The 16,897-nt window shown below is 30.3% G+C and overlaps 1 protein-coding gene across 2 annotated transcripts in view; it reads right to left on the bottom strand.

The window, feature by feature from the left end:
* The window catches only part of LOC113366119 (discoidin domain-containing receptor 2-like), a 329,299-nt gene extending 314,428 nt beyond the window's left edge, over window positions 1-14,871 (bottom strand). For both annotated transcript variants that reach the window (XM_026607672.1, XM_026607671.1), the window contains exon 1: window positions 14,771-14,871. In XM_026607672.1, coding sequence (XP_026463457.1) covers window positions 14,771-14,853 — 83 coding nt within the window. In that variant the 5' untranslated portion in view covers window positions 14,854-14,871. The remainder of the gene's footprint in view (window positions 1-14,770) is intronic.
* Between the last annotated feature and the right edge of the window lie 2,026 nt (window positions 14,872-16,897).

Below are 16,897 nucleotides of genomic sequence, written 5' to 3'. Positions count from 1 at the left end.
AAAAAATTTAAAGCTTTTTTAAAAAAAAAAATTTTGTACGGGAGGTTCTAAGCAATTGCCTTTGGCTCTGAATGCATAATTCATCACAATAGTGTCGATATCATAAAATATCAAGAATAGTACCATATATAGATGCATTCTGTTTTCTCCCGGCGTCACTGGGTCCATTTGTCCGTCCGGCCGGCCTTTGCGAGTGCCAGGATTAGACCCGCTCCGTCACTCGAGGGCGACGTTGTGCGGACTGCGGAGTACGAACGTCCGACGCTCGCGGTGTGATTATTGTGTAAAATGCATCACTTTGAAAGAAGACTCTTGCACAGAGTACGGAAAGCTGTTGACGGCACTTTTGTATTCGTAGGAAATGAATGGACCGTTTTCGGGCGACTATAAATTACGACTCGGTTATACGGCGTTTTGGCGACGTTGACGTTTGTATGCAGAATTGTTTGGAAAATTATTTTGAAAATATATTTGCAGGATAATTTAGAACATGACGCTGCCGAGTACGAAACTACATAATTGTAATCTTATGTATAAACTGTATTTTGTACCTTTTTGTCACAATTTTATATATTCATTTATAACCAAATATTTAATAGGATAGAACCTGGCTTGAAGCTCCGTGAGTAAAAAGGTAATTGAATTTTTTAATGATACTATTTTAATGTAGAGTTAAACTAATGTGCCATTGCTCTTATTCGGGCGACATCGTAATCAGGAGATGAATGGCCACAATCAAACTTTGAACAATTTTTTTCGTTGAGAATTTTTTTGTTTCAAGCACGGTTGTTTAGTTTTAGGCATTTGAATATGTTTTTCAAGTTAACAAAGTTTAATTATTTTACAAGATGTATTATACTTTTTGTATAATAGCTTACACGCGGTTTGGGATAAGAAGAAACACTGGCGAGGTGTAATCAATAAGCAAAATAGTATATACAATTGTAAAATAAGTTAAGAAATGCAATTTATACAAGAAATAAGTTGACTTGTAACAAATAAATAAGTTTTTTCTTTGAAAAATTAAATTGATACTTTGGTGTAAAAAACGTTCACATAAGGACAATAATTAACCAGTTATCGATCATATTAAAATTGAATAAAGAAATTGAAACGTGTTATGAAGGTACAAATTGAGGCTTGCATGCATGTATTTTCAATCTCGTATTTCATAAAAATTTAAGAAAATTGACCCCATACATTGAAAATAAGTGTTAAGTTAGACAACCCATTGATGAGTTACTTTATTAAAAAAATGTCAAATTTCAGTCAATGGTCGGTAGGAATGGAGTTGAAAATGATTTCATTACTGAAAAAATCTCATTAGTCCAGTCATTATAGTAGTTCGCCTCGAAATTCGAGATACCCCCAGCTGTAAGTCTGTAAATCTGTATATTGACACCCTAAAAGTAGTCTCAAAACCTGCATATGGTAGGATGTACGTACCATATGTAGGGTTTTGAGACAACCTTAATTTAATTACAATAACATTTACAGCTGGGTATCTCGAATTCCAAGATTCTTAGCTAATTTAAGCTTAAATGACTGGACTGTATATTGTGATAAGAGAGTGGAAATTTAGGGTTATATGTTTTATTTATATTGCTCTATAAATAAAATAAAAATTTACATCAAAATTGAAAAAAATCTTTAGAGTGGGTTATCCCTACCTAAGTGTTTCAATCAAAATATGCGGAACTTGTCCGGGGATGCGGACGCCTAATAGTTTTCCAAATTTAGCGCTGATTGGATAAAAACAGATACATCCATTTAATATATATATATATCTATATATATATATATTATATGTTAAATTTTTATAATTTTGATTTTGAGATATGTGAGATTCAGTCTTCAGGGCAATACATCAATTAAAAACTTGTATGACTTAAAACATTTTTTTGTTTCCATACGTTTTGACACCATAGTTTTCTGTCCTCCTCAGTTTAAAACTCTAGTTTAAAAAACACAGATTAAAACTATTAATTAAAACTAATTTTTTAAGAAAGTGGTATGTTATAATATATAATATATATATATATATATATATCTATATATGTGTGTGTGTATGTGTGTATGTGTGCATATAGGTATAAAAACTGCTGTTTTATGGATATAGGTATTATCCGTTAGAAACTGCAAAAATTATGCAAACGCACTTCGCATATGCCAATGTGAAAGTTTCGAAATAACATCCTCGCGAAGCGGGAGACGTATTGAATTGAAGCACTTTTATATCTTATTTCCTGAAACTCGGTAGTCGTTCACGGAAAATATCAGCGCTAGTTATTCACGCTTTGTAAGTAATGGATCAATTGCATTACGGCACTCTGCGCTGTAAACAACTCGATGCGATGTCTGCAAATATCTGCTCAACTATCGCCGGCACATGTACGCACGAGAGAATTTCAGGAAAAATATAAGCAGGAGGACAGTTTTTGCATAAAGTTGAGATATTTTTAAATTGCACACCTGGTAAACAATATTTTTTGTAAAGGATTATATTTTTAGCGCAAGCATACCTAAATTATTTCACATAAATAACCAGATCTAAATCAAGAAATTTCAGTCATTTCAATCATGTGACAATTGGTATTGTTCTCATTTATATACAGAAGTATATAAAACCAGAAAACATAAATATCAAATGGCAAATCTTGAAATTTGCGACATCTTTTAAAATGGCTACAGGTTGACCAAAGCCATAGACTAAAGCAAATAATTTCTCACATTGTAATTTTTATTTCTTGAATTGAACGCAACTAAATCACAGGTCAATATACGATTGGCCAAAGAATGTAAAGTTAATCTAATAAATTTTAAACAACAACTCATATAATTTTTACTTAAATAGTAATTTGAAGTAGTAATTTCTAGTAGGTAGATTATTAACCAGGTAATTTTTCCTCCTGAGCAATGTGTCCTATCTCGAAGCTAACTCTCATCGCGTTATAAGAAAAGCTATTAATAATGCATGATTTGAATAAGACGTGAACTTTCGGCCCTCACTGAACTTATAATGATTCGCCTGTTGTAACACCCGCCAAACAATCCGCGCCATCCCGGTGTATGAGCCAAACATTAATAAGTAATTAAATTGGCTGCCGAAGCAAAGCGGCAGGATTTAAATAATTAATCGCAACAGGCAGGCAGGCACTAAACAACGATATCGAGAGGTTCCCGGAGTTACTGACAGGGACGACTTTCAACCAGTTTAATCTTTTATTTAGCAAAGAGGGGTTGAAGATCCAAAATAAATTTGCGAAATTATAAACTATTTAAATCATTTTACAAAATTTGTCGAAATATATACAAAAAAGGCATTAATTCATCCATCAATTAGTAAACCTTATCTAAAAGAACTAAGCACTTATTAATAAATTTCACATTTGTTTCGAGTCTCAATTTGAAGCTTCTTCAGCGAATGATGATCTGTGTTTACGATCCATAGAAGCATATCATCAATTTAAAAAAAAATTGTAACTTCTCTTCCTTCCAATTAATTAAATCAAATTTTGCTTATTCCGTGATTTTTCTTAAGATTAAATGCTAGTGGTGATGCATGTGTCGCCCATGTGTGGGCAATGTAGACTTTAAAAGCCTCGTCCTTCTCTTGTTTAGAACTTGTATGTAATGTATTCGATCTACAATTGGTCAATAAACCTTCCTAGAACAGTTCATACCCACTGACAAAATTACATAATTCCAACTGATAAACAGAAACATGTTTTGAAAGCAAAATGTTTTGAATTGTTGTAATTTTTTTATAAATGATGGTGGTAAGTGTGTGGTGCCCAGGTGTGCGCAATGTAGACTTTAAGCCTCCTCCTTCTCTTATTTTATTTCTGTATGTAATCTATTCGATCTACAATTGGTCAATAAACCTTCCCAGAACATTTCATACCCATCTGGCAAATTTACATAATTCCAATTGATAAACAGAAACATCAGCAAAACTTATGCGCTGACCGTTCCGGCGGTCGCCTTAAGAACGGCATTAACTCGCATTTGAACCCTCGCGACTATAACTTGTACGCGTCGGAGATGGGTCGATGTATTACTAATCCTCTTATTAAACTATGAACTTACCTGTCTAACATGACGTGCTCCTGAGGTTTATAACTTATTTCACAAGTTTAAGCTGTTAGCAAAAGCTTTCCCTGAGAGAAGTGAGGATGAGGGGCTCTTCTATAAACTCTCTCGTGGAACGACAGACCTCTCTCTCTCAATGTGCGGTGATTGAATGCACACTTGGGACTTGCGATGGATGGGCGGACGAACAAAACAGATATCTAACTTATGCCGATAGTTAAGACTCTGCTTTTGATATGAGTAAACAGGTAAATGTATACTGTCAAAGTTATAATAGTACAGTATTGAAAAGCTTACTATAAAATCACGAACATTCTTACTGAACCTGATCCTTGTTCAATGGGAAAAACGTGCTCTAGCAAACACTGGTTCCAGGGCGATATCAAGATGTAGGAATATTAGATTATCAGTTGATATTTAAGATTTCAAAAATAGTATTGAGTGAAAATACACTATAGATCTGCTATATATCTATCAATAAAATAATTAAAAATATGCTTTTAACGATAGAAATGTTTGTATTGATATTTAATTAAAAATAAAGTATAAAGATTAAAGAAATATGCAGAAATGTCAAATGCAAAATTGTATTTAATATGGACTTATGGACAGGTAATTACCAAAATCTTGTTTCACATAAAAATTAACATGCATAGAAGTATTAACTTTTTGGATTTTCACGATATTAGACATGATGTTATGTCACCTACCGTAGCAAATTAAGAAGTTCTTTCTCAAAGTATTAAATAATTGTGATAATTTTTTTTTATTTTTATTTATTCAAGCTTTGGAAACCGTAACCGTGAATAACATTTCTTGGGCCACAGTAAATTGCCCCATGTTTTCCAGAATTAATACAATTTGTTAAACTATGGAATCAAATTTTGTTGAATTGATAATCATAAGAATTAGCAAATAAGTTTTGTCAAATTTATCGACTTATAACGATTTCAACTATTTAAATTTACTAATTCCCATTCAAGCTACATAAATATTTTAACAATTAACAATTTCGTCAACTGTGAGTATTGTACAGAGTGAAAAGTTACGTGGAATTCAATCTACAGGTATTTCGGGATCAGATATTTCGTGATTCTCAATATTGGTATTTTGATTTTACGGTTGAATTTTAGCAAATATCTACTCTGCCTCCGATTAAAATTCCTTCGGCACATAGTTACGTGATGCTATGAACTCGATAATTATCTATATCAATGGAAGGAATTTATCTGAACCCGAGAGGATATTGACTCCGAATGAATAATAATGATAGCATTTTGGTATTGAAATCAACTACAACCGATATTCGTAGAAACAATACTTATAATGATTCTAGTAATTGAACATATGATAAATTAAAAAAACTGCTCAGAAACATTCCAAATTAATTAATGAGACTAGTCTCCAATCCAGTGCATATAAGCGTCTGGAATTTAATATATAAGCATTGGTAAATAATATTAGTTATAATATATGAACAAATATGAAGCTGCTTTGTGATTTTTTTTTAATAATGAGCCACAATATGTGATTATCAATTTTTATCAGTTATATAGATTATTATAGAACCTATATATTCAAATTAAATTAAAATCCAATTCGCTATAAAATAGTATGTGCTATGTGATAAAAACATATAATAAAATAATCTTTTATACATTCTATATGAGTCTATCTCACGACCTGTATAAAGTTTCACGATTTACGGGAACTCTCTTGGAATAATTAACTTCGAACATTTAAAATTTATTCATATGCCCGAGCGCATTTCATTGACTAAATTGTGTGCTCGGTAACGGATGACAAATTGCTACAAAATTATTCAACACACAATTAGAAATTTAATTCTACTTCAGTAATAATTACATGAATCTAACAGATTGAACAAAGTATCAAATACTCTTTCAGATGTTTTATTTTATTATTTTTCAGGATTATCATTCAAGTGTCATATTTTGAGATTCTCAACGGCTACGTTCAGTCGGATCTGGACAGCTTTGAAGTTTCCATGTGAAAAAAGAAACCGGAGCTCAGAGCTTTTTTAATTCAAAGAGAGCTTTGAGCTTTTTAGATACTCAGGTGTACAGCAGACTAATACATGTACACATGATATTTCACAAAGCTAAAATATTTCGGAGGAGCCAGTGGCAGCTTAATGTGAAAATGTTATGCTAAGTAGATAGCTGAAAGCAAAAATAAACAAAATCAATATCTGAAGTCTCGCATTCATGTAAATTTTTTTATAAAAAAAATACAGAATTGAAACTTCAAATAACATATAATTAATGAAGAATATAGGCAAAGATAATTTAGTTGTGCCACAAATATATTTGATTATAAAAATCTAAGTGTTTTGATTGCAATTATTATGATGTGAGTAATAAAAAAAACTAGAAAATTATTGAGCACATATAGACCCAGCTATGTGCAAGTTACTTTGGCAACATTCTGCTTTTAAGGTATATATTTATATACTTTATTGTACCGAATGTATTGGGTTCTATCTCATATATGATGTTTACATGGGTTTTTTCCCTCGATCTTTGCAAACACCTGATCGTTTTTTTCGTTTCGGGCTATCGTAGTTTGATGTTTAGTTTTTACAAGGACATAACAACACAGAAAAAAGAACGTTTTTATATAAGGAAATAGTATCATATATCTAATGTTTCTGATATTTATTTGGTCTGTTTGGATATGGGGTTCTGGAAAAAGCTCAGATGAAAAATAAAAACATAGACAAATTTTATAAAAAAATTAATGTTGTAGATCAATGTTATCAAATAATATTGAAAATGATATATTAGTTTTTATGAGAGTACTATTTATATAAATCAAAAATTGTACTACAATGTATGCTGAGCGAGGGAAAATGTAAAATCACTTATAAATGCTCAGTTTATAAAGTGGTTGTAATATTTGTTATATTGGAAAAAGTTCCCAATACATTTACGAAAGTATAAAGCTCTTATACATAAAATTATTATTTAAATTATCAAGGAATATGAAATACGTAAATGAGATATTTAATATCATCTTTCAGAATACAATTTAGTAAATAATTTATTCAAAAAACTATAATAAAATATTCAGAAGCTAAAATATTCGGTCTCCGTGGCTGTTTTGCTATTCTCTGCGCTGCGATAAAACAATACAGGTAGCAGGTGGACTATAAAGAGGGATTTTTGTGGTTGCCATATGTTAGAGGAGTATATTGTTTCACAACAGTAGACATTTTGGTCTACTTGTACGAAACATATAAAAAAAAGCTCACGTATACGCAAACACACCCCAAATAAGCGTTGTATCAGTATATTGGGACTGTTTTTTTGTGGAGACAAATATGAAGAAACAGGAAGGGATTTTTGTTATGTTCTGTAATATAAAAAAACTGATACAAAGAATTTCTTGACACGTGTTTGATCTGAAACTATGTGTATTAAATATCCACTCTTCAATAATAATGCATTAAAGTTATTAAAAGCACAGCCGTACAATATTATGCTTTGTCTCAGACAATAAATATTATTCAGTTTTATGATGTATAAAATATATTGTTATTGAGAGATAAAATTACGTCTAAGTAAAACAATTTCAACGGCATGAAAATCAATATTAATATTTTTAAAACATTGGCTATGAGTGTTCGCATATGAAACAAGTAGAACAAATGTCATCTAATTTAATCAAGCACATAACTGTAGCAGAAAATCAATCCATTACCATGTGTTTGAGTATTATCACAATGCTTCAACAATATTATACCTATATTACAATACAGCCATTTATTTTATACCGGCGTCCACTATTATTAATCCAATTTGATTGTCGAGCACATACAATACGGTAACAAAAGGTTGCTCACGCCGCCGTCTATATTGGCGCTCATTTAAATTCATGGAGACCGAGCCGATGATCCGAATACAGAGAGTTTGCTTTATGCCTACGCCTCAAATAAATACGCTTTGACGAATACTTAAATAATAAGCAAATAACTCAAAATAAACGCCTTTTTGTCTAGATAGTCTAGACTGAATTATATTCCTTCATTCCTGCTTTAGCAAACGAAATTAAAATGCTGAAAATTCTTTTAAGTTTCTTCAAAATTTATATGATTTAATAATCGTGCTTCTATATGTATTTAAATAATAGTTAAATAACAAAAAAACAACTAGCAATAAACGTCTTTCAAATTGTATTTTTCGAGGTAGCTTTCCTTTATTTCTGTTCTAGCCAACTATATTAAAATACTATAATTTCTCACACAATACGAAAGCGGTTGCTTTAAAATTGCTTCAAAATTTATATAATTTAATAACAGTTTGAATAATGTATATGTAATTTATCCCATTTCAAATTCGTTTGAATAAGTTTCATATGCATATATAAAATCCTCGCTTCAAATCTGCTTCTGCTAGCTAGGTGTCTGAATGCATATGAATTCATTGACGTCCATACTTGCACATACACATACGTTTATATTCAGATATTTCTCATATAACACAACTTGAAAAACTACATTTTCCTCTATGCAAATGAGTACATTCTAGTTTGCAAGGATTGTAAAACTTTTAGAAAAAATATTAGGAATAAAATTATGTAACAGAAAGTACAAGGCGTCTCCACCGTATCGTGTCGTGTTGATTGAAGAAATAATAAGTAAATGTTTTTTAAAATAGCGAAGCACAACTTCAAAGTTTATATAAACAGTTTAATTTATAAGTAGTAGTTTTAACATTCTATTAGTTTATGTAAGTCATTTGACTAGTTCCCCGGCATGATCTTCCTATCACGAGACTTCAAGATTTCGTTTACGTGACGCGTGAAATACGAACAAGACGACATATAAAATTCTTCAAGAAAGCACTGACACGAAATAACAAAATCTTTCGTTGAGTTGTTGTAGCAAAAACAAATATCTACTTATTTCGAGGTTACCGCACTTGTTTAGTACAAAGTTAAATCTCCAAGGGTTGGTACATTCTGAAAGCGTTTCCTTGTTCCACGGAATGTCCTGCGGCAAAACTTGGGCAAAGTAAGAGACCAAGAAAATACTACAAAGACCAAAGACAAGAGTGCAATGTTAAAACTCTACTTTGCCTTTCAGAAAAGGACGGGTTTTCGATAGTAATAACTCATCCAAACACATCGTATTTTATCTTTTGCCCCTATCGAACCAGCTCAGAGATAAAGTTCGGCGGTAAACTGGAGATAACGAAAAGTAAAAATATGTGTAAATGAATTCAGAAAACTACCCTAATTTGTAAGTATAAAATAAGTTGTTTCAAAAATCATGTATAGTTTTACATTTATTAGATATCAAGAATATGCTCATTTAATTGGAAATCTATTCGATCTTTTATTTTCTGTTTCACAAACGATTGATTTATCAGAAAAATATGCACCGATTATGAAGTATTCGATCAACTAGAATTCTTTTATTACTACCTCTTCACATTTTAATGAAGACCAACATCTAAGGCAAACAATAGCAAAGAAAAATGCATGAATATTCAATTTACTTGTTCGACATAGCGGAAAGAATAACTTATAATGCATATAACAAATTTCCATTGTGGCAGGTCTCAAGACTGCAAGCAATTTCATAAGAAATGCTACGTAATAATAGTTCATCTTATAAAGCATTCATTGTCATTGTTTTCAGAACAGTTTATAAACTCTGACATGGAATTATTTTACGGAGATGAAATTCCATATGTATTGCGAAACTTTACAGCAATTCTAAAATTGTTGTTCATGACCCTAAGTATATATTTTCAATTATAAATTTATATAGAGTCAAAATTACTAATGTGTATATATTTATAAATTTATATTATAATTTATAAATTTTTATGCAATAGTATTCAATATAAATTTTTGACAAAGTGCTTTATGCTAAACGTTAGCAATTTATGAAATTCGTATCAAAAACTCTTGAAAACGTCTCGCGATGAACTTTTCAGAAAGTCGTAGCAATTAAACATTCATTTACGACACCGCCTAATCATTAGTGAGTAATTAGTTCTCCGGCAACGAGACACACAGATAGTTAGTAGGAAAGGGAGTCACCTAGTATTTCAAACTACAGAACAAACGCGTAGTAACACCGTTTTGTACTTGCATCGTCAAGGTGCACATTAAAAGCTCCGGTGCGAGATCAAAGGACGCCGCAGACTCCGGTTGCAACTGAACTAACCGGGATGGTACCGAGCTCCGAAACGCGCCTTTCGAAAGATAGTTGTCGCAGAATACAATAAAGGTCAGCTTATTTATTTATCTTACCATATTTACTATTTGAAATGATTTGTTATGGAAATTGAAAATGTTTTTTTTCAAGTTTTTTGGACTTATGATGATGCTGACACTGAATTGGAATTATGTGTATATATGTAGTATAAATAATCATTATCAACTCATAAATGTATAAATATAAGCAGACTCTTATTTGATATATGAATTAATTCTTAATAATTTAGTAATAATTAAGTATTACTATGTATTGCTTAACATCTTCAGCAATTCTACAATCACTAATAATGATCCTCAATTATATACAATGCTTTTTAAACCGAAATTCATGACGAGATAATCGTACAAGATTACTGAATGTAAACAACAAAATTATTTATAAAAATCATGCTGAAAATTAAAAGCAGTTAATAAAATTATATAAATATTATTGAGTATTAGTGTAGAAAGTTAAAAATAAAAAATACTAAAGGAGCTTCTGATATATATCAGACAAGGTTACTTAGATTAGGCTGAAATTTATTATCAAAAATTCAAAATATTATTATATTGATTATTGAGTGCTAAAATTAATTAATTTGCTGAATTTCGACATGATAGATCAACATATCAGAGAAATTTATCAAAGGCACAATTATTGTAAGCAACTTCTTGAAATATAGAGAAAAGAAGTCCAAAGTTCAAAATTACAGTTCAAATTACATTTAAATTTTATATTGAGATTTTGTATAGTTCAAGATTTTATACGATATATACGATTTTTCAAATAAGTTCATATTTTTTATATTCAAAAAGGGCAATTTGAATATCTCCTAAAATTTGTATGGTCTAGTTTTTCAGAAATATTTAATTATAGTAGAATATTTCATACTAGTATAAGATTCATGATGAAATCGGATCATTTTAATTCAACAAATAATATTTTTAAACTCTCAAATATATCTATACAAATTTAATTTCATTCTCTCAAAATACTTTTGAATTTTGTGTAGTTACACTAGAAGTTTAAGCTAAAGTCTTTACATTTATTCCCTAATGACAGGCAGCTGTAATAGTCACTATTTTTTTATAAATAAACGATAATAATTTGAGGAGATTTAAATAGAGTAACCAAATTATAAATGTCATGTTCTTAAAATTTATAAATCTATATACAGTTTAGTTTGCTGCCTAAATCAACTTCATCTTTATTTCTATTAAATCAAACTATCAAACGTTTTACTATTTCTATTATTGTTATTTTGTTATATTTTATTATTTTTCTAGTATTGTTTTATTATTCAGAAATTTTATTTATATTATTTATTAATTTTATTTTTATTATTATTTGTTTCTATTTTATATTAAATCATCATATTACGGATATTATTTTCATGTAAATTCTATCCTTTGTACTCTCATTCATTTAAATGTATGTTATTATTTATTAATATTACTAGATGTTAATAATTATTAAAATTTAAAAAAAAATATATAAAATCAATTTTATGCCTAATTCTCGATCACACTTGAATCAATTTACTACTAGATTTATCTATGAATTTAATCGGTCTGACCTACTTATATAAAATCCGCATCTTGCAGCCCTGGAAAACAGCAGAAGCATCGAATTGTATCGAACGAGGTAATTTGAGGCGAGCAGCCGAAACTCGCGAAAATTTCTGCGACGAATTGCAAATTATCCGACGAATTAGCATATTTTAATTAAACGTCAATTAAAACCCAACGGCGGCGGGATGCGGGATATGTTCATGTGTATACTTTACTATGAATAATGACATAGCTGATACAATTGATGGGTAACGATGGTTAAATCCATTAGTTATGCAACAACCTGCTTATGTTCAACATTTGCCTGGGTAACATATTTCAAGCTAATCAATATAGAAGTAGAGCAAATATAGTAATTGTAAACGATTAATTTCTAAACTGCTAGTTTTATTTATATACCAATGTTCAATAATGTGTAGAAGAATTGTATAGAGATACTCTACAAAAGTAGCATTTCATATTTATGAAATATTATATGTTCAATTGAATGAATCTACAATGTATGTATTTTATGTGATCCTAAATCGCACTTTGCATAAAAATTCGATATAATACCAAAACAACAAAGTTTATAACCAAAGTGTCGTGGTATTACAGGATAGATCAAATGGGTTTTTTATAACTTTATGACAAAAGAAACTTCTAAAAACCGAAGTATAGAAGCGTCTCCTTTCACAACTGCAATAAAGTGTAATAAAAATATTCGCCATATATCGCTTGTAAAAATGATGTATTACCTGAAACTTTTTTTCTATTTTATTATATTATGGTCACAAGATATATATATTAAATTAGCCAACCCCGGGGTAATATCATAGGATACCAAAAGAATTTATGAAATAAACCCGCATTACACAGTTTTCCATTCACCGTAATACATAAATATATACGATTCGTATTATAAAAGGTTGGTCCAAAAAGAAAACTTAAAAAGGTTTTGAAAACTTTTAGTCCCATCAGAGAAGTCAACGTCAACGGACCTAAATCAATCATTCGCGGTAAACGGTCAGAACTCAAACAATCCTCTTCCTACACAAATATTTTAGTTCTAAAGAATGTTTTGTTGTCTAAAATATTTGTTTATTTTTAGGAATTGATTGACTTTAACTTTTGGTAAATGCACATCTTAATTAGAAATAAGAGCTTTAAATAGGCTGATCATTTTACTAATTTTTAAGTATTTAATTAATTTTTGGACACCAATGATAACCATCAAAGTAATTAAGGTAACTACAAAGGTAATTTAAGACTATGTTTGGAACCATAGCAAATGCAACAAAATTCCTTTACCGAGGTGGACAGATGATTCAAAGCAACTGTAGTTTTTATAGTCTGGATAATTATTTCTACTAGCCAGTCCGAATGTCGACAATATCAGTTCTGTATAACGATGTTGACCACATAGGACAGACAGGAGATAGTCGGACGTTATGCGGTTAGCGACTCGACTGCGGTTTTCAGAAATACGTGGATGGATCCAGAACAATCCCTTGGTCGTCGCCTGGATAAAAGCAAATGTTTAATACTCGCTTCTAACTCTTTAACTCTATCACGAGGATGGACATTGAGGAGCTTATAGGAATCATTCAAAAAAACGAAGCGTATTTGAGCACAGAATTCACGTTTTTTAAATAAAACTATCAAACGTAATAAAAGGGATAATACCAGAGCACCAAACATATTCTTCAAAGATGATTAGGAGTCGGAGAATGCAAAAAAAGTATTAGAATAAAAACTAGATAAAATTTACTACAATTTCATGCCAACAGTTATATAATCTTATAGAAATATTTCCAATAAAACGAGTTTGAATTCGATGTTTCATTCCTTAGCAATAAATAGAAAATTCGGCTCATTTTTTTTTTTTAGTTTATGTCAAATAACTCTAAAATTGTATATAATGGCACTCCTTTTTAGTTAGCACAGCAGAAACTAGATAAAATTTACTACAATTCCATGCTAACAGTTGTATATTGACCTATAGAAATATATAGAATAAAACGAGTTTGAATTCGATTGTTCATTCTATAGCAATAAATAGCAATTTGGGACATTTTTTTAGTTTTTGCAAATGACTCTGAAATTTTATATGAGGGCACTCTTTTTCAGTTAGCACAGCAGAAACAGGATAAAATTTACTACAATTTCATAGCTACTACCCTTAACTGGCTCAGGGGATAAATCAGAAATAATGTTTCCATATTGTTTTTCATCCAAAAATTCGCAGATTCTATATATTTTTCCTAAATTGATAATCTTCATCAACCAAAAACCCATATAAAAATTCCATTACTCCGTTACATGCACGAATATCACAGCCACTCAAATTTGAATTAAAAACTTTGCATATAGAATACAGAATTTTACAAAAAGCAATAACATTCGAATGTTTGCTTTATATTCATTCACAAACTCATTTAACAGAAAACACATTAGGGGTAATAGCATTACAACGAACATGTTGGTACACATAGAGAATCGTTGCCGGCCATATAACCTACATTATTTAATATTATTCCCGAGCTGCGCTTCATCAACATTTATGGCGTAAATAAGCAGACGAGCAACAAAAACAAATTTTCACGATTTTTTGCAGAATTTTATTCCGCAGTCGACGCCGGTTGCAGTTTTCGACGCTGCATTTTTTGAAGGTTCATTTATTATTCCATTATTTTTCCGTTTCGATTTTAGTAACGTCTACCATGTTTATTCAACGACAATTCATTATTTTATACGGCGACATGTGACATGCGCCACATATGCATCATGTGTAATATTTTTAAACAGCGAATTTAATTTCAGAACTTTTTGTTTAGATAACTGCACTTAGAAATGTATCTTGGAAATTCATAGGATAAGTCATTATATAAATTACCTTGCATTTTGAGGGCCTACAGATTTCGCCTCGTATGATGAACTGGCTGTTATGGCATGATCTGGTATTCTTCCTTGCTCCATGCCTAATGCAACTCGGCATTCACCTAAAAAAAATATTTTAAATCATTAGTTCTAACATTCTAAAATTTGCAAAATAAAATACATTTATACACTACAACAACTTCTTCGTTTCGATATAATACACGCCAGTTATAAAAGCTTATTCTCATATAGATGCTTTGCTCTACTTAAAAAAAAATCACTAACAGCTCTAAAGTTCAATATTTAAACAGTCAAAACGGCACGAACTTACAACATCAGCTTCTTTATTGAATTAAATTTTTATAATTATATATTAATTAAAAATTACAATATTTTTTAATCACTTTTCTTACTAATCATAAGTACCATATTTTTAGTAAGTTTTAAATAAGTAACTTGTATTAATAATAACAAACAAATAATTACTATTATGCATTTAAATGCGATTTGTTATTTATAAACATACCAATAACACTAAAATTTTACTAACATAAGCAAAATGTGTAATATTAATTTCTTGATTAATGAAAAAAGCCTGTAAACAACCCCAGAATTTGACTCATATAGAAAAAAGAGCAACAAGAATGAAAAATGATATGAAATTAACTTTCTACTATGAAGTAGAACTCTGAAGAAGTTCTGCTTGGAATGTTAACAGTCCAATGGCTTTTTGCTGGTTGATAACCTGATAAATATCTTCAATGCCCAAAAATAAAATTGCCAAATTAGCATTGAAATACGCTAACTGCTTCTTCATTATTAATAAAATATTTAATTCAGATGAACAAAACCAGAATTTTACACATGTAGGCAAGCTGTTCTATTTTTAACAAATTTTAACTAACTAATAATTTTTATGTACTTAATAAAATTAAGTGTCAACTTAATAATTTTAAACTACAATAAATATCTGGCTTCGCCATCATTGTGCTTTTCATGAAAGATAACCTGATGTAGCTAATGGTTATATCCATTTTCCAGATCTGACCCAAGAAGTGAATCGAAATGATTTCTCCTTGTCAAAATAATTCTCATTGGCTGAAGTTAAAGTATATCATCAGTATTAGCAAAGTTCTAAAATTAAATTATACCGGGTTACATGTTGAAAAGCAACGTGGTTAAGAAGGAGTATCTTCACAACTGCTTATAGGGCTGATGAGATCTGATCACTGTTCAAGAGAAAAAATAATAAAAAATACGTGCAATATTGTGCTTGTTAACTAAAAATGGAATATACAATATAGGCCAATAAAACCAAAGATTTTCCTCATATAGACAAAACAGTTTCATTTTTAATAACTTTTACCCACAATTCAGGACCATTGTGGCCGCTGAATAACACTGTTACACGTATCCTAACTTTGTACGTTATATATGGCTTCTGCAACATAAGCATATACCGCACATAACGTAGTTTACACTACACTCTTGATATGAGAAATGCATATATTTATGTAAGTCTGTCGTATACAATGCATGACATATCTTCTCGCATAACTTTGCGATGCACCATGAGCTATATATTATGCAGGGGACGCATATTTTTTGCTTGGGGAATAAAATAAATTGAATACGACATCGTGCTTACGCCTCATTCTGCTCGAATATAACAGTGATATTAGTGTAATTTGTTTGATATCAAAGAGAATGCATTTTCATACTAAATGAAAGATATGGAAATCTACTGAAATATTCATGAAATTTACTTGATAAATAAAAATATAATTACACTGTGAATTTATAATTTACTCACGGTTTAAATTTTGTCATAAAAATATTGGCATGGGAATACAGAACACTATGAGCCAGGTCTATTTCTCAAAACTTCAATTAGTTATTATATTTGAACCACTTCTCTCAGGCCTATAATATTTTGAACTATTCGATTCGACTATCAACTTCATCACCATGCAAAGTTTCATCAAAATCCCAGGATAGCAAAATTAAAATTTTCCTTGTGAGTTCATTTTCTACCTTTTTCAATTATCCAATTTTAATCTAGTTCAATTGCCACAAGTTCACCACATCTCTCTTAAATCGCTTAAAAACTGTTCGGACAAGGGAACTCTTCACCTTACTGCAA

This window comes from Ctenocephalides felis, unplaced genomic scaffold, assembly GCF_003426905.1.
Source record: "Ctenocephalides felis isolate EL2017-DRISC unplaced genomic scaffold, ASM342690v1 CF-g0.4_SCAFFOLD_01170, whole genome shotgun sequence".
Classification (NCBI taxonomy): Eukaryota; Metazoa; Arthropoda; class Insecta; order Siphonaptera; family Pulicidae; genus Ctenocephalides; species Ctenocephalides felis.
Note: the sequence above shows the minus strand (reverse complement) of the source record. Positions and strands in the feature narration are given on the sequence as shown.